The 26,576-nt window shown below is 41.2% G+C and overlaps 1 protein-coding gene across 1 annotated transcript; it reads left to right on the forward strand.

Annotated features, from left to right (window-relative positions):
- Positions 1-1,720: 1,720 nt before the first annotated feature.
- On the forward strand, positions 1,721-20,383 carry SHISAL2A (shisa like 2A). Its single transcript, XM_068407125.1, has 4 exons — positions 1,721-1,902; positions 7,391-7,530; positions 15,858-15,863; positions 20,298-20,383. The coding sequence occupies exons 1-4, from the start codon at positions 1,721-1,723 to the stop codon at positions 20,381-20,383; spliced, it is 414 nt and encodes a 137-aa protein (XP_068263226.1).
- The last annotated feature ends 6,193 nt before the right edge of the window (positions 20,384-26,576 follow it).

The following is a 26,576-nucleotide window of genomic DNA, read 5'->3' on the forward strand; positions in this document are numbered from 1 at the left end:
GGTCCCTAAAGTAAAATTCTCAAATTGCTCAAGCTTAAGGCACCTAACAGTTGAATAATTTGAATCTTCCCTGGCTATTCACATACACATCTAAATATTAGGAAGGCAAATCTGTAATTCAGCAGACAGACTCTGACTGAATTCCTGCATGCATTCATTTCAGTCAGGGTTGATTTCACAAAATAAAATCAACTAAGCAACTGAAGAATATTTACACTTTTTAGCAAATACAGTCAAACACCCTAATGTAGGGGGACTGTATGTAGTACTGGAAGATGCCAGTGTTGGGGCTCTAGGTGACCACTAACAGGCCCTGACCAGCATCACCTGGGTCCTCACCACACCCTCTGCTCATTGGCCCAGGAGCCACATTTAAGCTCATGCCAGGGCAGGCTGACCTTCCCTAAGCTATGCCAGAGGTATGTCTGTGCTCAGTCCTGTCTTCTGCCAGCCTGGATTTCTTGCTGGTCCTCCTGGATAAACTTTAGACCTATGGTGTAGGTAAGTTGCCTCCCATCCTGTCTCCTGGATAGACCCTGGACTTGACTCAGTATCTTACCTTTACTGGGACTGCTGATGGCACCTGTCACCAGCCTGGCCATATTCAAATCCTGTAGGACTGTGCCCTGGTTGGTGAGGACACTGCCCCTCCCTAAGATGCCATCACTCCTGGCTCTTGCCTGACTGTTAGCTAGAAGACATGAAACTCCCACTTGCCTGGAGTTCATCTCAAGGCAAGACCTGAAATTAAAATGTAAAGTGTTACTTGAATTAATGTGGTCTTATTAATTCAAGTCATACTCTATTGATATTGCACAACTTCCTTTTCTCTCTAAAACCTGAACTTTTCCTTGAGGAGGTCACCTGTGTGGCAAAGCACTTGATCCAGGCTCTCTTGTAATCTAGAGAGGGACTGACTGAGGATCATGTCCTTGGAGGGGGTAGCATCTACTCATTGCTTTCCCGGAGGCTTTTTATTTTCCTTCTTTCCATGAGCCAAATCACACGCAGAGATGCACACAAGCTGCACGTGTGCTGTCCTGAGTTGAGATGTACCCACCTTTCCCTCAGGAAAGGCTCTTTCATACAGGTAACAGAATGACTGTCTGAGCCCCACTTTTTTTTCAAAAAAGTGGTCTAAAATACTAAAAGGAAATGCCCTCTGAAAAGACTAGGAGACTGGTCTTTCAGAAATATCAAACACTGTGTGGAGTTTTTAAACCTCATAAAGCCAGGGGGCCCGGAGCCCAGCTGAGGTGTGACCCCTCTCAGTTACCTCCTTGCTCTGGCTGTCGTGAGACCCCACCGAGGCTCACGGGTGAGGGTGAACCCCGAAGTCTCTCCTCGACGTGGGACCGAGCGCTGAGGGGAAAACCAAGCGCCAGCGAGAGACGCTGGGGTGCTGCCTTTGAGGTGAGCAGCCCCGGGGGCGGCCAGCCCCACCCGGCCCTTTCCCGCCCCAACCCCCGGAGGGCGGGACGCGCCCCGCGCTCTCCCTCACCTCAGGGCGCGCGCGCCTCCCGCCGCTCCCCGCCTTGCGGCGACCCCCGGGGCGGGGGGACGCGGCGGTGCCCGCCCGCAGCCAGCCTCGCCCGCCCCGCTCCGCCGCTGCCAGCGCAGCCCCCCGCCCGTCCCAGCTCCGCCCGCTCGCCGCCCCACCTCCCGCCCGGGTGCCGGCGGAGCCGAGGCGCCGGGCAGCCCGGCGGGCGGCCGTCGCGCCATGAGCGCCGAGTGCAGCAGCTACCTCAACGCCGACAAGGTGCTGGTGAGCGGGTTCAGCTGCCCGCGGACGGGCGGCGACGCCCGCGCCGTGTACTGCTGCGGCTTCCAGGATGTCAAGTACTGCTGCGATGACCCCCACAGCTTTTTCCCCTACGAGCACAGCTACATGTGGTGGCTCAGGTAGGGGAGCGGCGGTACCCGCCCTGTCCCGGCACGGCGGTGCCTACCGGGCCGGTCCCGCATGGCAGGCGGTGGGGAGGCCCCGGGCGGGCGAGGCTCGGTGGCCCCGGGGGGCGGGAGACCCGCGATCGCCCGAGCTTTCCTGCGGGTTTGTATTTCTGAGGTACTTGTAGCCGGGCGCTTTCAGGCTGTCTTTGTCCCGCTGAGAGTAGCGGCAGAGCTACAGCTGCTGCTGAGAGAGACTCTGCTTGTGCCAGGGTAGTTTCTGCAAGAAATAACTCGTGGTCTTTGTAAGGAAGCGCTGGGAAAGGCTCAGCGCCTGTGTAAAGAGCACCCAGAGTGTCCCTCCGCCCTTTGGGTGCGAGGGGAACGGCTGTCTCGGGGCCTGAGTGCGTAAGATGCTGCATGTGTAAAGTTCCCCGTGACTTCAGCTACTTTTCTGTGTCTGTAGTAAGATCAAGCACTACGTAACTTTCTACATGGAAGATGGCAGATAATAAGACTTGTGCTCTCCCGGGTCAGCGTGGGGGTCCATCTAGCTCCGGCTGGATCTGCAGCAGTGGCAGTGAGAGCTGCACACAGCCAGCCTGGCTGCTTTCTGTGCCTGATTCCCCTCAGGCTCTTCAGCATCCATGGTGGCTGTGTCAGGGTGTTAGCACATCTCTGCATGGTGCTTTCATTATCTTTTTATGGACTTGTTATCCCTGGTTTTGTCTAATCCCTGTCTAGACTTGCTTCTACTGTCTGCTTCTGCAGCCCTGGTGGCAGCAGTCACTACCTGCTGTTTGAAGATACATCTTTTTATCTGTTTTACACTATTTCCTGTTGTTTTCCAGAGTGTCCTCTAGTATTAGTATTGTGAGATTTGGTGAACAACAATTGCATGTTCAGTTTATGCACAATGTTCAAAATTTTGTAAGCGTTTAGTGCATCAGTTCTCAGCTGTCACCTCTCCGAACTGAACAGTCTTAGTCCTTTTGGATTATCATTGAGGCACATGCTGTGTCCCACTGATTATTTTAGTTGCCTCTCATCCATACCATTTTTCACTCCACAGCACTACTCTTAGAGGTGCATAATCTGGAGCTGCGTGCTCAAGATGTGGGTATGGCAAGGTTTTACACAGTGGCAAAATGCTACCTGCAGTCGTGGTCTCAAAATCCTTCCTGTTGGGGTCTGGCTGCCGGTGCACATTGACTCTGTGAATTCAGTGAGCTGTCACTGATGACTCTAAAACTTTTCTTGAGGTCAGAACTGCCATTTCCGAGTTCATTGTCATCTGGCTTGGTTTTCACAGAATCACAGAATGGTTGGGGTTGGAAGGGACCTCTGGAGATCATCTAGTTTTGTTTGTACGTTACATTGTGTACACTGAAGCTCATCTATGTCACTCTTTCCTGCTCAGTTTTCTGCAAGTTTTCTAGCATTCTTTGCCCTCGTAGCATTTGATTGCTTGTAGGGGCTTAGGATCATCACAAACTCAGATTTCATTCTACTCCAGGTAATAGATGAAGACATTGAATAAAATCAGTCTCAGTGCTGATCTCTGACTTTTCTTTGTACTGAAAAGAGACTGCTGAGCCCTGTGCTTTGCTCCTTATTCTTTTAAGCAGCCTTGAATCTGTAATAGAACCTTTTCCCTAATCCTGTGTCAGTCCAGTCTTTTTTGTCCCACCTTCAGTGTGAGGCTTTGTCAAAGACTTTTTGAAAAATCTAACTCTGCTGGGTTCCTTTATCTGCTTATTGATGCTTCATAAACTCCAGCAGGTTAACAAGGCAGTATTTTCCCCTCATAGTAATGCTGACTGTTTAATGAAAGTTTACTAGTCTGTAGTTCCTGGCATTATGAACATTTGATTCACTCAGATCCAGATGACTCATGAGCTTCCTTTTAATCTGTCAGTGGACACACTGCATCTGCTTAGCCAATATTTAAATTTTTCCTAGCTGTTGTTGGTGTGGATGGACTCATTTTATGGACTAAAAATAACTGTAGGTGTGTGATGCTGAACATCCACTGACAGAAATGTCAATGACCTACTAAGCAGCTTTCTGGACAGCAGCACTGGGAGCCCTGAGGAGTCTGCTGACAGAGTGGAGCTTCTTTGCTCAGGAAAGCCTTTGGCTGTGCCAGGGTGTGTGGCAGCACTGCAGGTGTGTATGTGGCACTCAGTGTAATAGCAGTAGGAGCATCAGTGAAACGTGTGGTACGGCTGTATCTTTATTGTGTGTAGAAAGTAACTTGGGAGAGTTTTGTTTGGTCTGTGGATCTTCTACCAAACTTAGCTTTGCTCATGTTTGAAGAATTGTGTAAGTGCTGCCAGGGTTACCCATAGGCCTTCATTGCCATTGTTACGCTACATCATCGTTTTGGGCATGAGCGGGCTGTTAATACAGAGGTTTATGCTTGCTAGTGATGCCACAGCTGTGGGGCAAGAATGACTTCTTAGTTTGCTTGTTTAATGTCTGTGCTGTCAGAAGACTGATCTTGAAGACACCCTGAGGCCTGTAAACTGTTCGTGTTGACTGCTGGGTGGACTTTAAACACCTACTATTTAAGGTAAAGATGGGAAGATGGCAAAGTGTTCTTAGCAAGGGCTCTTCTAGATGGACATGCAGTGCCACAGTAGTTGCTGTAGAATCTAGGGGACATGCTGAAGGGCTGTCTTTATTTTCAGAGCAGAGTGATCATTAAAGTGATCAATGATCATCATTATTTTGGTATTTTGTTTCTGATAACTGTTTTAACTATAAAAAAAGAGTGTGCTCCAGTTAAGACACTTCAGCATTCAGAGCTGTGGAAGGCATACTAAATTCCTCTGAATTAATTCCATAAATAAAGAAGCAATCCCCAATCCCTGAACTTCAACCCAAAATTATCCTTAAAGAAATTAATTATACATTCTAAGAGCATTGATGGCTTCAACACATTGAGAACAATCTGGTATTGAAACATTGTATTTAAAAAGAGTAAGTACAGACTGAATCTTAATTTCTGATTGATTTAGGAAGTAGAATCCAGGGTGTCTATTTGGTTTTGTGATGCTGATCTCCATGTTTTGCGTGAGATCTTTTCACATTGCTGCTGGAGCATGACAAACATTTGTAGTGACCTATAACCTATGATAAGTCTTTGATCTGTAGTAGGAAATACTGGAGAGTTCCCCAGGAACTGCGTTTCTTACCTTTGCCGTTTGTAACTCACAAAGCATCTTACACAAGTTATGTAGTGGTACTGATGATGCATTGTTCTGTACAATACACAACTGTATTGCTAATGTCATCTTCTACAACTGCATGGAGGAGAGCTACAACCAACAAGTAATAGATGCCCAAACAGAAAAAAAATATAATCATGTACTTGATCTAGTCAGCTTTAGGACAGCTGACTCTGCCTAATGTTTGGGTAATGATGAGCAAGCTCCTCTGTCCTGTACTGCAGATTGTTATTTAAAAGGAATCTTAAAATAGGGGTAATATTGATTACCCTTATTTTTTTTTTTGCATGAATACCTGTTTCTGGAGAGCCTTTGGGTTTGTATTACTTCCTCAAATATTCAGCTGTGGAGATAATTCTTGGTTCAATGGCTGCTCACCTCAGCCTCCTGTGGTGTGTTTCTTCTGTTTTGTCCATTTGGGCCAAGGTGTTCCAAGTAAAATTGCAAAAATGAGGCCAGAACACAGGTGAGATCTCTGACTGTAAGGACGTATTCAAGTTCCATATTAAGCAGAATATTGCTTGCCTGTTTTGTTTGAGCCAAAAAATGGTAAGAAAAATTTGCTTAATACATGCATATATACACAAATATATAAAGACACTCTAGTTCATGCAGATGATAAATACCATGAAAAATCTTTATAAGGGCAAAGCTATTCTCTCCAGAACCAATCATTTTGCTCATAATTAATTATTTTACTTGTGTGTGGAGCTAAACATTGCACAAATTTCATTAATGGATCTGACTGATAACTAATGAGAACTGCATCTTAAAGTCACACTGATATCTGCTGTTCTCATCCTGCTGATCTTAAGAGTTTCTCCTATTGACATACCTGTCTGCTGGTATTATGGGAGCTTGCAGAGAAGCTTTGCAGTAGCTTGAATGTAAAATTCATAAAAACATCCCAAGGCACAATTCTCATCTCCCTGCAAGGCCACAGTATAAGTGACTTCTCACTGATAGCAATGATATATAAAAGTGTTTTTATTGCTAGAGGATGGAGTTCATAGAATTTAAGACATTCATTTCTCTTCTGTCCTTTTTACATCTATCAAAATTATAAATATACCAGAGTAGTAATATAAGGATACTCAATCCCCAGACTCTTCATCTGTGACCAAAAGGCTGCTCTTTAATTTCACCAGAAGTAAGTGGCTTTGGCTTGGACTGTAGGATAGAGGACTGGAACACTGAAGGCATCAAATGGCCCAGGAGAGGATAGTAAATGATAGTGATAGCTAGACTGTATTACAGTTGGTCCTTATTTCATCATGAGAATTTGATATTAGGAAAAGACTTGAAAAGAAGGGTTGGAAATAAGGAAACTACTAAGAAGATTTATATATATACATATACTGTCTCACTGAATGTCTATGGAAAAAGTATAAAGTAGCTTCTATCCCATAGAGGTAGTATCTTGATAAAATCTGCATATACTGCTGTATGTATGGCCTTCTGAATATCCAGTTCCTGCTCCTTTGATGCCTTTGATATTGTGTGTAAATTAATTCATCTTCAGTTTTTGTTTTACCCTGACAAAGATCGTGGAAGAACTTCTCCAATGTTGATTGGAAATTTATTGCATTAACACAAAGGTACAACAGTGATCACAGTACTCCACGCTGCTCTACAGAGCTGCTAACAGAATTGAATAACATGGCTTGCACGTTTTTTATCTCATTTTTTACTTGCATGTCATCCTTTGTGAGAAGTCCATGACAAATGTGTACTTTGCTTAAAGTGCTCTTATAGGCTCTCTTGCAATAAAAGTGGCATTTCAGACTGAAAATATGGCTTTAATAGTCATGTGGTTTGAGAAAAAGAAGTTTGCATGGGCTACCTGAAGCTCTGGAATCCATCTTTGTGTGTGCATGGGATATTTATGTGATACTATGCTTATCTGGGAACATGCACTGCATTGGAGAAGTTTTTGGTCTGACTGATGCCAGTTACTGCATGAAGTTATTTTTGATTTTCATAAACATGGTTTAAATCTGACTCAGGAGTAGTATGCATAGATAACATGAAATGTGACCAAGGGCCAGATAGTCTACTGCTGTGCAATGACATTAACCCTTCTGAGGGCAGTGAAACAATTCCAGCTTATGTAACTTAAGTATTGAGCTTTAAACTTTTGTTTACAGTAAAATACACAGTCACTCCCCTGCCTGAGTAGAAGGAACCTCCAGACATCCTCCTGACCATTGTTTTAATGGGTATCCCAGGCTGTTTGTACACTTAATTTCTTTGTTTTTCTCTCTTCTTAGTGTTGGAGCACTCGTGGGCCTGTCAATAGCAGCAGTGGTCCTCTTTTCTTTTATCATCACTGTGTGTGTTCTTTGTTACTTGTTTATCAGTACGAAGCCACGCAGCAAACTGGATACTGGCTTAAGCTTGCAGATGGCAGGTAAGACCAGTTATTATTGACATACATTATCTCCTGCAGAGGAAAAGCCTTATTCTGTCTTTAAATGGATGTGGAGGAATCCAACAGTGTGTATTTTCTTTCTGATGGGGACCTCAAGATGTAGTCAAGCTATCCTGCTGTTTTACCTTCTGAATGAAATCTGTACCAAACTCAAATGAAAAAAATTAACGCAGGCTCAGTATATTTATTTAGAAGTAGGAAGAGGGTAGACTTTGCACTACTGAGTAAGGGTGCAACAAATAAGTCCCTTTATCAGGAAGAGGCTTAATGAGTTAGTTGCTCTGGATTTCCTGTCAAGAGTACATAAACATACAGTAGTGATTTCATTCTTGGAATAAGAATCTCAAAAGAGATTTTAAGTGTATTTTCTTGTGACAGGGAGAGATCATTCTTTTTTTCTTTCTTCCTGATATAGGATCCAGTCTTTGAAATCTAAGACTCTTTGCTTCAGTCCCAGTAGTCCATACCTTTGTGCCCAAACTGCATCGGCGGATGCCTGCAGGAACACTGCGTGTAGCCAGCACTAGCCCACTGGTGTGGGGAGAGCTGTTGCTGCAGCTGTTTCATTACATTTGTGAAATCTGACTGCAAGTTTTGATGGCGGGATGAGGTGTAATAAGTTTTGTCCTTTGTCTTGGACTTCCTAAATGTTTGAGTATGGCTTCAGTAGTTCAACCAGTAAAGTTGTAGGAAGTAAAGGGGATGTTGTACTTATTTAGGCCTTAGAACTTGAACAAGTTGAAAGAGGGGAATAATTCTTGGAAAAAAGTCCCCTTGTCTCAAATTCTTTTTTTTTTTACTAGTTTTTAAAATGCTTCCATGCCTGCATGGCAATAAATGACCAATGAGTTACTGTAATTATAGCCTATTATACAGCAGTAAGCCCCCTCCTGAGTGTCTAGTTAACACAGTCCACTTCATACCAAACTTCCTATGTCTTGTTTTGCTCTCCAGAGAATTTGGTCTTTGGTCTAAAAGTGGTTTATAGGGCTGTCAGGAAGTGCAAAGCCTTCCTTTGGAGCTACGTAAGCTGAGCAAACTGCCACAGTGAAAGTCACACGTTCAGCAAACTGCTACTAATCTGCAAATTGAAAACTTGACACCTGTCATGGAGTGAGAGAGTGGCAATAAGACCTGCTACCTAGAACAGCCTAAATAAACTCTTGGGTGGGATGAACAAAATGCCTAGTGATCTTTTACAAGATGGTTGTGTTCTAATTATAAACTGGCATTATGCTTTTGAAGGTGTTGCTGTTTAACTTCTTCCCTCAGGTTTTCCTGCTAAGGCATCAGCTCTTAATGCATTGCCAGGACAGCAGTGCTGTTTTTCTCATGCTTTGTATTTTTGTGCCAGGCATGTTTGGCATATGAGGAAGTGGAAAGGAGGCAGGTACTATTGCACCGCTGCTGCTGAGTGATTCCATCCTTCTCTACAGACTTGAACCCTGCTGCAAAACCGTGTCCTGCTTTGACATTAGAGGTCGTTCCTCTCTTCCTGTCATGAGGTGAACAGCATCCCAAGATCCCCCACTGATGACCCAGCGTTCACATAGGCATCCTGTCTCTCATGATTCCAGGTGTTATGACTCCGGGAAGCTGAGAGATCTTCGCTTTTTCCTAATCACCTCCTGTGGTGTTTTGCACTTTATACAGCCTGCATTGCTTTGTATTTAAACACTGTTTTGACTTTGCTCTCATCCTGTGTTTCTTGCTTTTATTATTCTCCTTCTTTGGCTGTTCTGAATGACAATTATTTCACATCAAAATTCTGATAGCTTTAGCTGTTGATGAAGTGGGCTGCCAGAAATTGAAAGCCAGTTGCTTTGCCAAGGTTGAAAGATCTTTGAAAATGTTGAAGGACTTCACTGACAGGCCTGAGTGCTTATCTCCATACTAGGGTTTCTTTTGCATGGAAGTCATGCAAGGTCTGAGTACCTTATGAAACAGCTGGTTAGCTGCTTTCAGGCCTGAGGAACAATAAAAGCAGCCTCTCTTCTGCTCTTTCAGTTCTTTTGAGATTTGAGCATAATCATATATAGGCAATAAAAACAAATTTTAAAAATTAAAACAGTTTTTAGAAGCTTCAGAAAATTTTAGGCCTAATGACTGAGTCTTAACTGTGAACTCAGTTCAGCCCTGCTTTTTCTGAACTAGTGTAATCTTGCCTTTAGATAAAGGCTGTGTCACACATTGGGTGTTGTGCAACGTCTGTACCCCTGGAGCATTCAGAGAGCACTCACTTATGAAAGCAATATTTTGTATTATATTCAATTTCACCTGTAATGTATCAGCTCAGTTGGAGTTTTGTATTTCATTAAACATACAATTGATTATTATATACCTTTCCTCCCTCATGTAATAGTCAAAGTTGGTCATTGTTCTATGGGCTCATCCAAGATCTCCTAAATATAGAAGTGGAATTATTGAATTTTTACACAACTAATTTCATGATAGATCATAAATCTAACAATAAACTGGATGTGTGGCCTTTGTTAAAGCTTCTGATCCTGCAAAAGGTGGATCAGCTGGAATTTGCCTCTATTTAGTCTTGAACCAATGGTCTTCAATAGCATCAATACAGATATTACATATAGGATTCCTGAGTTAGCTGAGCATGTTGTTAGCCCTAGCAAATACTAGCATTTTAATCTGAGAACTGAATTTCAAGAAAAATGAGCTCAGTCACTGTTGTAGACCAGAATAACTACTGAAATGTTCAGTGGGGTTATACTCATGTAAACTGTTGTTACTCATTTCTATTTGTAGCATTGCAGTGTAGAGTGCAAAGTAGATCCCTTGCATGCAAGACAGTGTATGGGCAAACAAGAAAATCCCGTATCTCAGGGAGTTTAGTCTAGTTTCTTATCAGATCTAGTATTTCTCAATAAGAAGCAGCAACATACTTTATCTCTTTCAATGAAATCCTCTCCTTTTACAGTCAAAATCTCAGATCTTTATACATTGCTTTCTTATTGTTTGCACTCAGAATGTGAGATTCATCTAGGATTTGGCTCATGGGTTAATGGTCTGCCTTACTGAAGTGTCAAAGTGCTTCACAGTTTTTCCACTATTTATCCTCACAGCTACTTTTCTGAAGTAGGGAGATGCTATTAGCCCCATCTTACAAGGAGACAGAAGTGCAGGGAAGTGTCGTATTTTTAATACTTTGTGTGTCAGTCTAGACATCAGTGTCCAGTGGAATTCTGAAAGGACATCACTAACCAGAAGACCTTTATCCTTTTGCTTATGGTACCTCTAAAAATACATGTCTAAGACTAGCTTGACGCAGGAATTGTGTGGTATAGAGAATTGAGCCATGCTTTTTGAGACCAAGGTCACTATTCAAATCATTGGAGCATACTTTTTCTTAGTGTAGTGAACTTGCTTTTTAATTGTACAAGTTGCTCAGTAAGCTGTTTCTGAGAGAAAAGATTTTTCATTGAACTCATTGTAGTTGTTTCTGCTTCTCCTGTTTGAAGGCTCGAGAACTATAAAAGTGTTTCTTCTTGGTAAACAAAGGCCTCAAAGAAATTCAAGCCCAGAGAATGCAAACATTATGGATTTTCCCAAGATGAAAGGGAATTTGGTCATATGCTTTGTTCTCCTTCTAACCCAAAAACTTCTTTGTGCAAAAGGTTTATCCCCTTCAAAATGTAGGAAACTAGGCAGTCACAAGATTGCAAGTGTTTGTTAAGGCTGAGTGAACAATGAGGAGGACTGAGTAAAGATTGCATAGTTGTCGGGAGAGGAGTGGTAAACAGGCAGAAAAGGAGGAATCTAGAGGTGTATCTGCTGCTCAGCTCTGGGAAAAGGTGCACATATGCTTCCCTTGACCAGGCAGCTGATGGGAGCAGAGCAGTTGTCTCTGCTGGCCCCTTAGAACAGGTTTTGCTATCAGAGGTAAAAAGGTAGATAGAGGCTCTCCACTTTGGTGACCCAAACAATTTGTAAACACTTTTTCTGAGTTGCCCCTGTATTTTTGCCAGCGTTAGTCTGGAAAGACCTTTGGGGTGAGGTGTCCTATACTACGGCAAAATGAGAATAACAAATTACATTTTATGATGGTAAATAACATTTCCCTTTAAAACTTAGCACAGGAAGACCTCTGTAATGCATTCGGAGTCAGACAGCAGGGACATTTGAGTTGGAGTGTGAAGAGAACTGCGGCCTTGTAAATTACTCATAAGTGCTGGGAGAAATGTGCTTTAATAGAAGAGATTAATTCCTTGTTCTTTCAAAGCAGTGACATCATAGTATGCAAAAGTTCATGGTTTCATTTCATAATAAGGAAAAACTCAGTTTGAAAAATAGCTAGATGACCTTCCTGTCCCTATTTCTCTCCTTGATTGAAGATTCTTCATGGAACACTATTCAGATATATGAAACATTCAGATATTTTGATGAAAAAGCACCAAACTCACACTTTCTCCTCCTTAGCTCAGCAGAATTATCTGACACTCTATTGGTTCTGAAACCAGATAGCTGCTGTTTGAATTCAGAGACACTGTGCCTGTGTTTTGGAGCATGCATTGATAGTTTTGCTTTCCAGGTTTATCAATAATTTTCACTATATGGTCTTTCCGCAGCTGGCCTTAAATTTTCCTCAGTTAGGCTACTTTACTCTTTGCCAACAGATATCTGCCTCAGATATTTGTATATGGGAAAAATCATCCAAATGGGCTCAATTATTTAAAAAAAAAAAAAGATTTTTTTTTCTTTAGAGAATGAAGACATTTCCTATTTTGGAGCTTAGAATTCAAATTTAGTGGAAGGGTAGTGTTAGCTCAAAGTTACATCACTAAGAAAGATTAAATTTGGAAATGTTTAAATTGGACTCCTTAGCTTTTAAATTTCCCAGACTTTCTTGTAGCAGTGAGGTCTTTGTAGGTCATTAAGAGTCAGGTTTTTTTTTATTGGAAAGATACCTGTAGGTGCTGTAAACTGGTTTAGATATGAAATCTAAACAGCCTTCAAAAACAAGGTGTCTTCCTTTAACTGATTAGGAATGTTTTTCCTTTTTGTTTTTTTTATTGATCACAGCTGAAATAACTCACTGAGAAGACTTGGTTTCAACTAAGATCTTGGCTTAAATATTTTTGTACAAATTTTTTGAAATGTCAAACTATCAAATCCCATTTTGATATTTTGAAACCAAACTGCAGGTTTTTTCAATTCAAACAAAATAAAATGCAACTTTCAGAACACTTCAAAACCAAGTAATTCCTTTGCCCAATTTGCTTCATTTCAGGTTTTTTTTTTTAAATGAAAATAGTAGAATTCTCAACTTTTCATCCCTGTTGGATATAGGGAACCTTTTTTTAATCCCTTCTCTACACACTTCCTTGGACAGAAGTACCCTGCCCAGTTATGCCAATCTTTTCTTTTCTCTTTGTTCTCTGTGTTGGCCCAAGCAGTGGGAAAGTGCAAAATGAGGTCAAAACCAGCGTTGGATTAGAGGCTAATGGGAAATACAGGGAAACTCTGCCTGGGAGGAAAACTGGTGAGCTCCATAAGGAGGTGAGAAGATGGAGCAGGGAGAGGTTTTGGAGCCAGTAGATAAAAGAGGAAACTGCAACTGAACAAGGACCTGTGTGTGCCTGGGAGTATGTGGAAGAGGGATGGGGCTAATGTGGTTGAGAGCAGCAGAGCACGGAGGCAAAGATGCCAGAGGGGATGGAGAAACTCCTGAGAGGGCCAGGGAGTGGGATGATTGCTGTGGGTGGGCTGAGAGCAGAGGTGGGGTGCTTAGGAAGAGGTAAGAAGAGGGGAGCCTTGCAGATGGGAAGCATGCACGGGGTTGGAACAACTAGAGATTTAGGGCAGAGAAAAGAGAGAGGAGGGACTCAAAGTATGAACTGAGATGGTTGTTCATGGAGACAGGGACTAGCATGGGAAGCACAGTAGCAGAAAATCAGGACTGGAAACAGTGAGGAGAGCAGGAAGGGAATGAAAGGAGGAATATATGGTAAGAAAGAAAAGAAATTAAGTTCAAAGTGTGGTCAGAAAAGTCTTTCCTTCTAGAGCTTTGCTTTCTCTGCTGTCAGCAGGTATCGGTGAAGACCACTGGCAGAGTATCTCTCTTCGCCCTTCCTGACAGTGACCCACTGCAGACTTCCTTTGCTTTTGTTATTTTGATCAGTTGGGCAAGCTCAAGTGGTCTGCACTAAATCTAAAGATTCTAGCTCTTCTGCTCCAAGCAGGTGTCTGTATCAGTTACCTGGTGGAATTTTAATGAACTTTTACTTATTTTAACCTATGAAGTTATGCTCTGAAAAACAAGATTCAAATACTACTAAGTTTCAAAACCAAGCACGCAGAAGATGGGAGGTGCCAGAACTAAAGATTTTCTGGGCAACTGGTGAAATGCCTAACTAAAAATGGCTTTATTTGTTCCTGTCATCCCTTTAATCTTTCTGAAAAACAAGGGTGACACTTCTTTGATGCAAAGAAGTATTGTGAACCTCCTGTCATGCAGTGCTTTGGGATTACTCAATGTAAGGTGCAGTGAAGGCAATAGTGACTGATCATGTTTGGAGGGGGGTGAAAGTTTGAGATTTCTGGTATGTTTTCTTGAATGTGGGAAATTTTTCTGCCATTTCTTTTAGGAGACTCTCTGATTTCCTGCTGTAAGTTCTACTTATACCACAGTGCTGCTACCTTAAACTGTTCTTCGTCTTGATGTTTATTCATTTTTAACACAAGTTAATGATTGCAGCCTCCCGTAGGCTCAGGAATGGAAAGTGGAATGGCTCAGGTCTATCCCAACCTCTAAAGATTGTAGAGGAAGATTCCAGGCACTGTGTTTTTCTAGTGCGTCTAGGTATTACTACTTGCAACTAAAGGAAAAACAATGCTGTTAGTTTTACTAAAAATGCTTTTGTTTTACAGATAGTGAGACTAGAGGGAGTTCAATATGTTAAAAAAAGAGGCACTGGATGGATTCTGCCAATGCTGTAATGAAAATAGGTACAGTGAGAACACTTCTTTTCATCTTACCCTATTGTATACCTTCTGCTCTGTTTCGTATGTGGTGATGCTGATACAATAAGCATTTTCCAAAATGCCATGATTCTTTATGTGGGTTTTTAGCTTTCTGAAAAGCACTAGCAAACTGTCTGTTTGGTTTACTTATACATTGCCCTGATGCTGCCCTTGCACAGGGAAGTATCTGCACAGACTTGAACAGAGTCCTTCCACAGAGAAATTTCTTCTTGATTTACTTGTACATGAATACTCCTTCATGGTTGTGTGCCAGAGAAGATTACATTCCCCTTGTGCTGTCATTGAGCTTTCCCTGATGCTGTCCAGGATGCACCAGAGCTTACTAACAAGGCAGCCATTGTAACTTATCATTTAAAAGAAATTCTGTAGCGATTAACTGCTAGAAAGGCTCGTGTGTGACAAAGGGTAAGAGCAGTGAAGTATCTGGTGGGTAGTTTAGTCATGTTCTGTTTCTTGGGGATGCTACTGTTACCGGAAAATAGTAACCAAGAAAACTCTCTAAACCAAATGATAGTTTAGAAAGCTGACATTGGTTTATTGCAGCGCTGGGTGCATGGGGGATCTCTCCTCCTAGCATGCACACCTAGGAACAAAAGCTTGCTCATTATATACATTACAAATGTGAATATTCATATAATTCCAAGAAAAGCCCACCCATTCCAAGCAACTTATGCATATGCTAATACATTATGTAATGCATTATGTAATGTCTTTGTGCATGCGTACTAAATTGGGGGAAGGGGTCTTGGGTGGTCTCTGGGGGTCTCTGGTGGTCGCAATCCCCCTTAATTGTGCTTCTGCGCAAGCGTGGTCGAGGCCTTCTTGTTTACAAGTACATGTGTTCTCAAGAAGAAGATATCGTTCTGGTTCTTACTGGACTTATCTCTCTTCTGGCACCAGAGTTTGTGAATCAAGTTAATTTAGACATCACAAAGTTGTTCTTTACAGTCTTGTTTTGTCTTTTGGCCCTTTTATAATTAGCAAAGAACTTAACAGAGACCTTTGTTTTTCTAAGACTAAGCGTAAGCAGCATGAATCATTGTCTACTAGAACATTGTTATCAGTCCCATAAGCAGACTCCATCTAGAAAACATGTAGTTTGCTTCAGAACCTATTGTTATTCTCTATTATTCTAGCTAAAAGGAAAATTACTGACAGGAAAGCTAGTTCTGTGTAAAGGTAACACAGAGCAGGCCTTTTAGAGCCTACTCTGAGGCCTACTCTTGCTAAACCGTTGCTAAACCTGAGGCCTACTCTTGCTAAACCATTGCTGAACCGAACCATCTGGTATCACTACCTATAAGTGCTGGGTCAAGTCTGATAGAGAACTGAAGAGGGTTATCTTGCAAAAAATGAAGTTTCATATGCTGACATGATTTTTATGCTGAAATCATGTTTAAAGGTCAAACTGCCTATGGCACAGACCATGCAAAATAGTATTTAAAATGTACGCTAGTACAGATGAATTGTACTTAAGAGGAATTTATGAATAATGCAAAACACTTCACATGGCATGAAACATGCATTTTACTTTCTGCAGGGGGTGAAAGCTCATGGCTAAACAGCCACAGAATGTGAGAATAGCTGTAGATCTGTGATGTTTGTCACAGAAAAAAAAAGTGTGCCTGTTTGCTCAGCAGTTGTTCTTAGATCAGCAGGAAAGTAAATGTGTCAGAGTTCCCTGCTCTGTGTGTTTTCTCTTGTACCCTTAAGAAAAGCCATCCTGTGTGTCGTAAGTGCAAATGCATCTTTCTCAGCATTCTTTATTATCAGCATAACAGGTTGGTTTGGGCTTCTTGTCCTCATGAAAATACTTAAGTGTAACAAAACTCATTTCAAAACTCTTAACCACCTCCTCACATTTTTTTTTTCTGCTGTTGCAAATGAAGTGGCTTGTAGGAGAAAAATGCCATGGGAAGACTAAGAAGGATCCTGCAGTCAGAAAGCCGTCTGTAGTGAGCAAATCCAAAAATATCTGAGGCAGGCGCTAAATACAGAGATGAGACCTCAGTTTAGGTCTGGAATGTGGCATTGCTTTCTGAAGGCCAGGAGCCTCTCACTTCCTCATGCTTCAGTTTGCCTACCTTCCACGGTGTTACAGAGATCAATGCTTATGGTGTGCCCTGAAGTGTAGCCTTCGAACCAGTATTGCTTAACAGGAAGAGAGAAACAGAGGGAGAGAATTGAAAGGCCAGCTGCAAAGGACTTTTTTGTAGGGTTTGCATGTGTGCATTATATAAACACCAACAAATTTAGAAGTTTTTTTGTGGATTAATTATCCAGTTCTTTTTTATTGGCAAAATGAGGCTGGCACTATCATGAAGACTCAAAATACTTGACACCATTTTTGGGTTAAAACCAGGAAAATTGTGCTCTTAGCCTGTGAGCCTTTTTGCTTCCAGATCCAGAATGGAGCAGCTGGGAACTTTCTGTTGAAATGAAAAGGGAGGCAAAGATCTTTTTTGACGTTCAACAGATAATCTAGTTAAGTGTTGGTAGAAATTCCAGGTCTCTTAATTGTTTTTTTTGTCTTCTGCTTTTCATGTTGTCTGCTTGTTGCAGATTTCATGCCCTCAACTGTTAATGGGGAGCCACTTCACAGTGCAGTGATAAGCCAGAGAGTCCATCAGTGGCTGTAAACCTTCCACTGCTGTGAGAAAGCTACTTGTAGCAATTAGATTTGATTTAGCATGCATAGTTCCTCTGCCAAATTCACTGGGTTTTAATTAGGGATAGGACTCCCTACACCCTTGCAACCGATGTAGTTCAGTATACAATTCAAGCTTGTTTGCATGCTCTTTTCCAGCAAAAGGGCAAGCACAGCTCCTAGCTTTCAAAAGGGAAAGGAGAGGAACTAGGCAGCTGGAGGCATCGCTTCTAACTTGGAGCGATAATATATCAAATTATTAAACAATTGAGTTATGCACAAGAAAAATCTGACACATATTTCATGAAGAGAAATCGTGACAAACCAGTCTAATTTCTCTCTGTCAATGTAACTTTGCCTGTCAGATAAGTAGGAACAAGTGGCTATGACTTACAAGTCTTTATGGAAAATGCAGTCAGAGAAGTTTTCAGTGGCTCATTCTCAAACAGATTTTTGGAGGGAAGGATGTCTCAGTACTCTATTCTAGTTGAGTAGTAAGAGCTTGGCTGAAAAAGTAGAAAGCATATGTATAAAATTTGTGGATGACACCACCCTGGGAAGGGTTGCAAGACTCTGGGAGATAAAACTAGCTTTCAGAATTATCTTAGTGCCCTGGAGAAATGGTCTGAAATCAAAAAGGTGAAATACAATAAAGATAAAAGCAAAGTACTGTACTTAAAAAGGAGAAATCAAATCCTCAAATATACCTAAAGGAGAATAAGTAGTTAATGGGGGGAAAATCGCTGGGGATTTACAGTGTGCCATAAACAGAGTATTGATGTTCTGGGCTCTTCTTTTAGTCTGACATACTAAAGAGGGAAACTGTATATAGGATGTAAGGTAATAATTTGCTCCAGTTAGCACTAGCAGTGCCTCTGTTACAGTAATGCTCTTAGGTGTTGACATACTGGAGAGAGAACTGAGAAAATTATAAAGGTTTTGGAACAGCAGGACAAGCTTAAGCTGGCTTAAGTCTAGGAAATAAAAATGAGTGACAGTGTTCAGTTCTGTAAAATAGAGGACAGTGATTGTTTTCCGTGTCTGTGGCAGGCAGGGTAAGTAATATGCTGAATTTCACTTTGAAGCAGAACCAGATTTAGTAATAGAAAATCTTCCGAACTATAAGGGTAGAAGTAGTACTGGACCAGCCAGTGAGGCACATTGTGGGACTTTCTTCCAAGGGCATCTTGAACAGGCTAGACTCACACTTATCAAAAGTGAGATAGACAAGTATCTCTACAGCCTTATTGTGTGTGGGGCTGCATCTTAGCCCTGGGCATCCCTTAGGCCATACCAGAAGCCCCTGGCTTTTGCTAGGCTGTGTCCAGGTCTGGGAAGGAAATGTCTGTCAAGCTGCTCTGAGCAGAGGTAGTCTTGGGTGCTGTGTCAGGCTGTGTGTGGGTCTGCTCCCTAGTCTGGAGAAAGTGATGGCCATAATAGGAACATCTGAGCTCCTTTCTGGTCTGATATTTAATCACAAATGCTGTATGTGGAGATAGAATAGACTATTTCACTTGGAAGGGACCTACAATGATCATCTAGTCCAACTGCCTGAGCACTTCAGGGCTGACCAAAAGTTAAAGCACGTTGTTAAGGGCATTGTCTAAATGCCTCTTAAACACTGACAGACTTGGGGCCTTGACCACCTGTCTAGGAAGCCTGTTGCAGTGTTTGACCACCCTCTCAGTAAAGAAATGCTTCCTAATGTCTGGTTTAAACCTCCCCTGGCACATGTGTCTTATCACTGGATCCCAGGGAGAAGAGCTCAGCATCTCCCTCTCCATGTCCCCTCCTCAGGAAGCTGCAGAGAGCCATGAGGTCACCCTTCAGCGTGCTTTTCTACAAACAAGCCCAAAGTCCTTACCTGTTCCTCTCAGGACATTCCTTCCAGCCCTTTCACCAGCTTTGTTGCCCTCCTCTGGATGCATTCCAGTACCTTCAAATCCTTCTTAAATTGTGGGGCTCAGAACTGCACATAGTACTCCAGGTGAGGCTGCACCAAGGCTAAATACTGCAGGCTAATCCCCTCTTTTGACAGGCTAGTTGTACTGTGTTTAATGCACCGCAGGGTGCAGTTTGCCCTCGTGGCTGCCGGGACACACTCCTGTCTCACAATGAGCCTGCTGTCGACCAGATTGCAATACTTGGGGAAGGGTACAAATCTAAGTTTATATGTATGTCCCATACATTTTGATTTAAGTTGGTCAGGAATGTATAACCATCCTCAGAGCCTTGAGCAGAAGAAAATCTAGAATCTACAAAAAATATCACTGATAACTCAGATAAGCATCATTCTCAGTGAACCAGTATTGAAGTGATCTTTGCTGGTTAGGATGCTCTTTGCTGCTAGTTGCCATCTGCCTTGAAATCCAAGATTTCACACTTCAGAGCTTCTGTCAGTAGCTGAATTAGATGAGGTTTTCTGGCCAGACTTCAGTGTGTGTCCATTGTTTTTTGCATATCTAGACAAACATCTGCTTAAGCCCAGCTGTACCAACAGCTGTTGTGCTTCACCTCAGAAGCAATCCTGTTTTAATGAGCAGTAATTTCTTTGTATAGAAATTCTTCAAGTCTAGTTTGGAATATATTTTGGTATCCTTCAGAATTAAAGGCACGCATTGTGAGCATGTCTACCATTAAAAAAAAAATGCGTGGTTTAATGTAGATAGTAGTGGTGCATTTTCCAAGAGGCACTGCATAGAAGTGTTAGACGAATGACTGTTTACCTGCTAAACTTTTTTTTGTTTTGTTTTAGCACCATTGTGCCTTGAGCCTTTATCACTTGCAAGGTGAAATCCTCACTTGCACAGCAGAGGAGCAACAGTAGATCTACCCATCCACATACATCCCCAGAGGAGGCATTTAGTGTTTCATAGCTGTAGTGATGCCCTTCAGAGGTGTAATTCTTCATGTGATAAAGGTTAGGAATATAATGAGATGCTTGGAAAAAAGTAATCCCAGTGAAGTGGATTGAGCTATGTGGTTTGTTCTGGATTTGTTTGTAGGATCTCCTTACCACTTCTGCTGTGCAGCAGAGGAAAAAAAATCTTCCCCTGTTCAGTCTAATTCTTAACTGTGATTGGTATTTTGCAGATAGAGCTGCATCCTTCACAAGGCCCCTACCAAAACAAGCTGTTGACAAAGCCAAGTGGCTTCAAGAGATTTCCCGAGCTGCAAGGATGAAGTGTGACTGTGAGCCACAAGAACTTTCCTCACTCTTCCAGAGGTGTTTCCTGGCTATCACAACCACTGTCGATAACCAGAGGCCAATCTGAAGCTCTGCCAGGATTATGTGTTTGTGTATGGTTACTGTACTGAGAAGCAGTCTACTTTGATTTGCACATACCAGCTACTGCTGCTAGTCGTTTTCATGCAAATTGTTATCTTTACCCTGTGCAATTCCAATGAGATAACACAGTTGTCAAGCAGAGCAGAACTTGGCATGCCACTTTGACCAAGCTTTATTTTAAGCTTTCTGTGTGTGCTATCTTAATGTGGTGTCTTCACATCATGAATATAGTTGTCATTAGCCAAATGTGATTGTTCGGTGCACAAACATGTGAATGCAGTACCTCAATAAAATCTGGCATTCGTTTGTGTTGTATTTTTTCTTAATTTATCATTTTCTCTCACCTTTGTTTCTTCAGAAGATTCTCATGGATCTTAAAATTACTTTGATGGGAGAATTTTTCAACAAAAAAAAATAAGTTAGTAAAAAGTGAATTTTTGTAGGGAAGTTCTGATTTCAATAGCTGTTTTCAGAGGAAACAGTAAACACTGAAATGAATTGAAATAAACATCCACAAATGTTTTGCAGGTTCTATGTCAAAATATGTTGGAATATTTATTTTGAAGCAAACTTTAAAAAATTTCCAGTAACATTGCAGGTTGGAGCACTAATTTGTGAAGTGTTGAACTTCCTTCAGGTAATCAGAGCTCTAATCGCACATTTTATTTCCACAGAAGTCTTAGGAGCAACCAACATAGCCTTAACTGTTGTATTGAAGCGTTCAAGTCTTTCAAGCTTTTGGGCTCCAAATCATGAACATTCTTTTTATCTTGTGAGAGTTCAAGATCAGTGATCAAACGAATTTCTAAAATATTTAACAATGCTGTTTATGTGAAGGCAGCAGACATATTATATCTTCCATTTGCAGATGAAGCCTAAAATATTTACCTACCGTGTCAGCTTTGTCTCTGGTTATACTTCAACTTTTTAAGACCATATCCTTGTCTGCTGTGTGGAAGTGACATCTCTGTGCGTGATAGTGCTTGAAAATTTAACTTCTTTAGAGCTATCCAGTATTATGCATCAAAGAACCCCAAGTGTTTCCAGTCTAAGCTACTCTTAAGTCACATTATTTGTGTGAAATAATACACCAGTGCCTCCAAAAGAAATAGAGAATGTGGTAGATGTTCTTTCTATAACTGTTAGCATATACTATCTCACTAAACTGGCATTGGCCAATTAAAACCACATTGGATGCATGAAGAAAATATTTTTATAACAATAGAACATAAACCTGATCTTCCAGCTTCATAACTTTCTTGACTGGGAATGTCAAAGAGCAGAAGGGAAAAAGATATATGATTTTTGCCATCTGGTTTCCTTTGAGGATCCCAGCCCTGAGATACACATTCTGGAAATGTATGCTTCATTTTAAGCCACTGATAAAAGACATAACATTAAAAAAAAGAGGATTTAAGTTATTTCAACTTCACACAAACTTGAACCAGCACTTCTGTAATTTTTAAAGTGATAAAAGATCTTTTAAAATAAAGTAATAAAAGATATTCTATTTTGAATGTTGCAGATAAAAATATTTTTATTTTTTTCTCTTGGGCAATTTCTAAGTGTTTGATTCCTGAAGTGACGAGGTTATTTTTCCCTCAGATATTGGACTTTTTATTCATTTTGAGTATCTCAAGATACCAAAGGAACAGAAGAAAAGTAAAACCTGAATGCAAAAAAATGTTTCCAGTTCTTTTCCTACATCCAGTGCCTGTTTATGTTTTCTGGTACTGTGTTAGGAAAAGCCATTGCTTTGCCCTTTTAGCTCATTATTTTGTAATTGAGGGTTTCTAAATGTCACAAAGTACCTCCCACACTGGTTTGATTATGGGATTCGGTACGCTGTCCATAACAGTTTTCAAAGGTAATGTGGTTACAATAAGCGTGGCTCCCTGTGCTTAACAGACATAATAAGGCTTGATGTACTTGTTAGGCATAGCCTCAATTTTTGCCCTTGGATCATTTTAAGCTTAAGTTGTTTACATGACCATAGTAAAGTAAACTCAGGGCTGTTCTGGTACCATCAGCCATACGAAGCTAATGAAAGTCACAGGAGTTGCTATGAGCATTTTTCATTGTTTTTCAAAGGTGAGGATTTTTTCTAATCATAAGGGCAAAATAAAAATGGGAGAATTGTGTAAATAGTATGCAATAGGCCTCCTGGACTGTGTGATAGAGAAAGTGTGCTTTGTCTCTGTACATTTATAGATCCCAGCAGGGCAGCACGAGCAGCAGCCCCTGATTGACTTCAGTGGGACCAGGCTGGCTGGGTCCCACTGGTACTTCGGGGACTGGCTGCGTCTTTCTTTGAGTCACGCTGGCAGGAGTGGCAGCTCACTTCCAAGTGATCTCCCCTTCTCATCTGAATCATTCTCTAGATATTTCAGTATTAAGAACTGGCTATTCACTTGTAATCTTTAATCTGACTTTCGGTCGAAGTAGAAAATACCAAATCAATGGTCCCACGATATCAATCAAGTACGTAATGATTTCATAATTAATCACTTTATTTAAGTATAATTTTTGAAAGCTTTGCAATTTCTAAATTATGGAAGAAAGACCAAAGAAAAGTCACAGTTTTACTGAATGAAAATACTGTCTCTTTTAATTGTTTTCCTAACATGACAAATGCTAGGGATCCTCAAGATTGTTCCATCCTTCAAGTTTTGGAAAACATGAGGCAGGAAAAGCATAAAGATTCAGCTGCTTCCTAGGAATACAAATGAGAAGCTTTTAAGTTTTCTTCTGTTAGCCTGAAGCTCACAGAAATCCTGTCTCTCTTAATTTGAGGTAAGGAATTTAAAATTTTGTGGAATAGATTTCAAAGTGATTATAGCTATAAGGTCAGAGGAGTGGTCAATTAGTAGGTGTCTATGAAGGATCTACTTGTCTGTTCCTTAGCCATTTGTTTAGAAAATTAGAAAGTTAAGAAAAAAATATAAATAGACTTCATATTTTAACAGATACCGAATAGCTGGATAAAGACCCATTAATATGTTGCATTAAAAACGGAGGATGAGAGAATTCTGCAATGGATAAGTTTTTGGAAAGTCAGTTCCTAGCCATATGAAGCTATTTCTGGTTCAAAAAAGATCTCTGCTACACTGAGAAATTTAAAAAATTGAAAGCCTGATCTGAATAACCACCACCACCAGGATCTGTCCAAGTTCCCAACCACCATTTATTTCTGGAGTAGATCTTTGGAAACAGGGTGCTGGTTTCTAGTGGTCAACAGGATTATTGCCCTTAGCTTCCCTTTTCTGTCATTCTGTTGTTCCTTAGTGACCATGAGAGTGTGGTCCACAGGTAGAGACAATTGATTTTATATATGTGTGTGTGTGTCCACATAGCACATTAGTATAAAATGCTTTTCTATGGGAAGAATCTATCCAGGTATCTCTGAATCCGTGAGTGTCTGACCAATATACTAATGTTTAGATTTTAGGTATGTTACATACTTGCTACTTAAAACCTTCTTTTTCGTCTGCTCCGTGATTCCTATGCTTTTTCCAATCCGCATCCTTTAGAAAAACTGTTGAAGAGCCTTGCTTTATGTACAGAAGAGTACATTTTGATGGCAACAGCAACACAAAGTGTTTAAATTGATTAGTGGAAACAGTGCAAGTACAAAGAGCTGCACATAAGCACCTTTTTCACAGCTGATGTTTCAGGATACTCTAGCTGAAGAGTATCTTATGAAAACACAACTTCCCTTTCCCCCTTGTTAAAAAGAAGCTGGTGGCAATAGGAGGTGTGTGTGATTATTTTCAATGATAAGAACCATGAATCTTTTCTCTGCTCCATCAACTGTGCTGAGTGTTACACCAGCTGGTCCAAGCAGTGTCACCTAGAGGTTTTGGGAGAAAAGAGGTTGTTCAGGCTTTTGTTGGCTGTGGATGGACTTCGGCATAGAGATGTTGATGGGACAGCATCCTGAGCCTCCTGAGCCCTCATTCAGGCAAAGTCTATCAATTCCAAAAGGGTGTGTGGAAACAAGACACAGGGTTTGCCCCCAGAATTAGAGGGAAATGGCAAGGGAGAGCAGACAGCTGGCTCATGAATATTATATGTTGTCAGTTCTCATGTTTACTATGACAACGTGGATTCCACAGATAACATCTTGCAATGACATTGTCCTTTGCCATTATCTCTGCCTCTACATTCTCCCTCTTCTTTCACACAGTGCGTAGCAGATGGAAACCCTTCAGATATTCATGTAGGGTCAAGAGAATACCAAAATGGCTCTGCAGATAGCTTCCAAATAGCCATGGGATTGGACTCCATCTGGGAAACCAGAAAAACCTTGTGGAAACCAGGCCTCAGGTCAGAACCATCTCTGCCCAAAGTTGTGACTTACTCTAGGGAGGAGAGTGAGATGTTCTTCTTGTTCTTGATGAACGACTACTTGGTTCTGCAAATAAATGTAAGGTAAGTACGTTTCCCTTAATGACTGCACTGCAAAATGGAATCAGGTTTTTTTTTTTCCTAAATGCATCAACCACAGAAATTTCAGTAAATTGAATCTGCTCTTTTTACAATGTTGCATCAAAATGTCAAAACAGCACAACTCAATTATAGGAGAGAAAATAAAGCAACATGCTGAATACCAGCAAGTTATTTATGAAATGCTTCAAATTGCCAATGCCATAACTACCTGTGGGAAATGAGAACAGAGCAAAGTATAGATTCAGCTGTGGGAAATTTGACTCAGAGCAACTTGTTTGCAAAGTTTCAAAATTCAATTTTTCACCCCATCTGAGCTTTATAGACTGGTTGCACTCTTCAGTCTGTTACTGGTTTTGCTAGAGAGATTTTTTAGGTGCAAAGAAGTGAGGGGAGGGAAAGGAAGAATCAGAATTAATGCATTTGGATTTTAAAAAAGGTAAAGGAACTTGTTTTTTTTTCAATGCAATATTGTTTTGCATTTTGCTGTTCTTAAAAAAGATCAGTCACCCCAAAATCCTTTCTATAGAGGAGACAATATTGCAGCTGAATCATTTCTCTTTGCATTTTTAAGCAGAGATAAGTACCTTATTCCTTATTTTAATGATGCTGAGAGATAAGATGCAGTGACTTTAATGTCACATGAGGTTGTATCTGAGTGCTTCATATTGAATGAAAAGCCAGATATTTCTGGTGAAATAAATAGTTTTATTTATGACAAAGGCAATAAATACAGAATCTCTCCACAATTAATGGGAGACATTAAGTAACTCCAAGAAATACATTTGGTATTTGTGCAATACATAGTTTTTAAAAGTAATAATAACAGTTTTAGCCACAGTTGGGAAATAATTACTAAAGTTACTGGCTCTAATGACTACATGTACAGATCACCTCTGAGTGATACGATTCTTCTAAAGCGCAAGTTATTAGATCTGGTAATTTGTGAATATTTCCTATTTTTTATTTTCTCCGTTGCCATGGGGAGGCAGGAGCTGGGAAAGCAAAGGTCATGAGGTCTGGTTAAATCTTTTGAAGGTCTCGGTAAAGTGGTACGCGTGTCCTACAGACCCTTACCTCTGCACCTGAGGGTGAATGTACTGAGCCTGAGCACAAGCGGGTGGAAAAGCCAGTACAACAATACTGTGGTAGGACTGTGATTTTAAAGATACATATACTATCATAACATATCCATATATTAATCTCATGCTCCATTTGGGGCTTTTGATGTGGTTTGCCTTGGTCTTGTTGTGCCTTGGCTTTCGTTCTTTCTTCTTCTCTCCCCAGGGCTGTACTGGTGCCCAGTATGGCACCTCCACGCCAGCGGGAGAAGGGCTGGAGGCAAGCAGCACTTTCCTTCTCTTCCCCATCACATCCCTCTCTGTTCCCAGCAAAGCAGCAGAGCAGAATTGGATGCCTCATCTGCAGTTGTTGGGTCCCAGATGAGGGGTGTGCTCAAAAACAGAATCCTGTATGCTAAAAAGTAACTTTAAGACGGAGAAGGTCCCAGCAAGTGCACTGTCTCCATCACAAAACATGATCCTTTGTGCTGCTGCTTGCATGTCTTTTTGGAATAGCATGAGGAAGCATAAAATATCTCAGGACAGAGAATAATGAAAGTGCAGAACTCTGTTTCAGTGA

The sequence above is a fragment of the Nyctibius grandis genome, chromosome 8 (assembly GCF_013368605.1).
Source record: "Nyctibius grandis isolate bNycGra1 chromosome 8, bNycGra1.pri, whole genome shotgun sequence".
In the NCBI taxonomy this organism is placed as follows: Eukaryota; Metazoa; Chordata; class Aves; order Nyctibiiformes; family Nyctibiidae; genus Nyctibius; species Nyctibius grandis.

What these genes read in the sequence shown, in the direction of transcription:
- SHISAL2A (XM_068407125.1), top strand. Translation starts at nt 1,721, where the DNA reads ATGAGCGCCGAGTGCAGCAGCTACCTCAACGCCGACAAGGTGCTGGTG. An exon ending in AGCTACATGTGGTGGCTCAG is followed by an intron (nt 1,903 to 7,390) that starts GTAGGGGAGCGG and finishes CTCTCTTCTTAG; the next exon opens with TGTTGGAGCACTCGTGGGCC.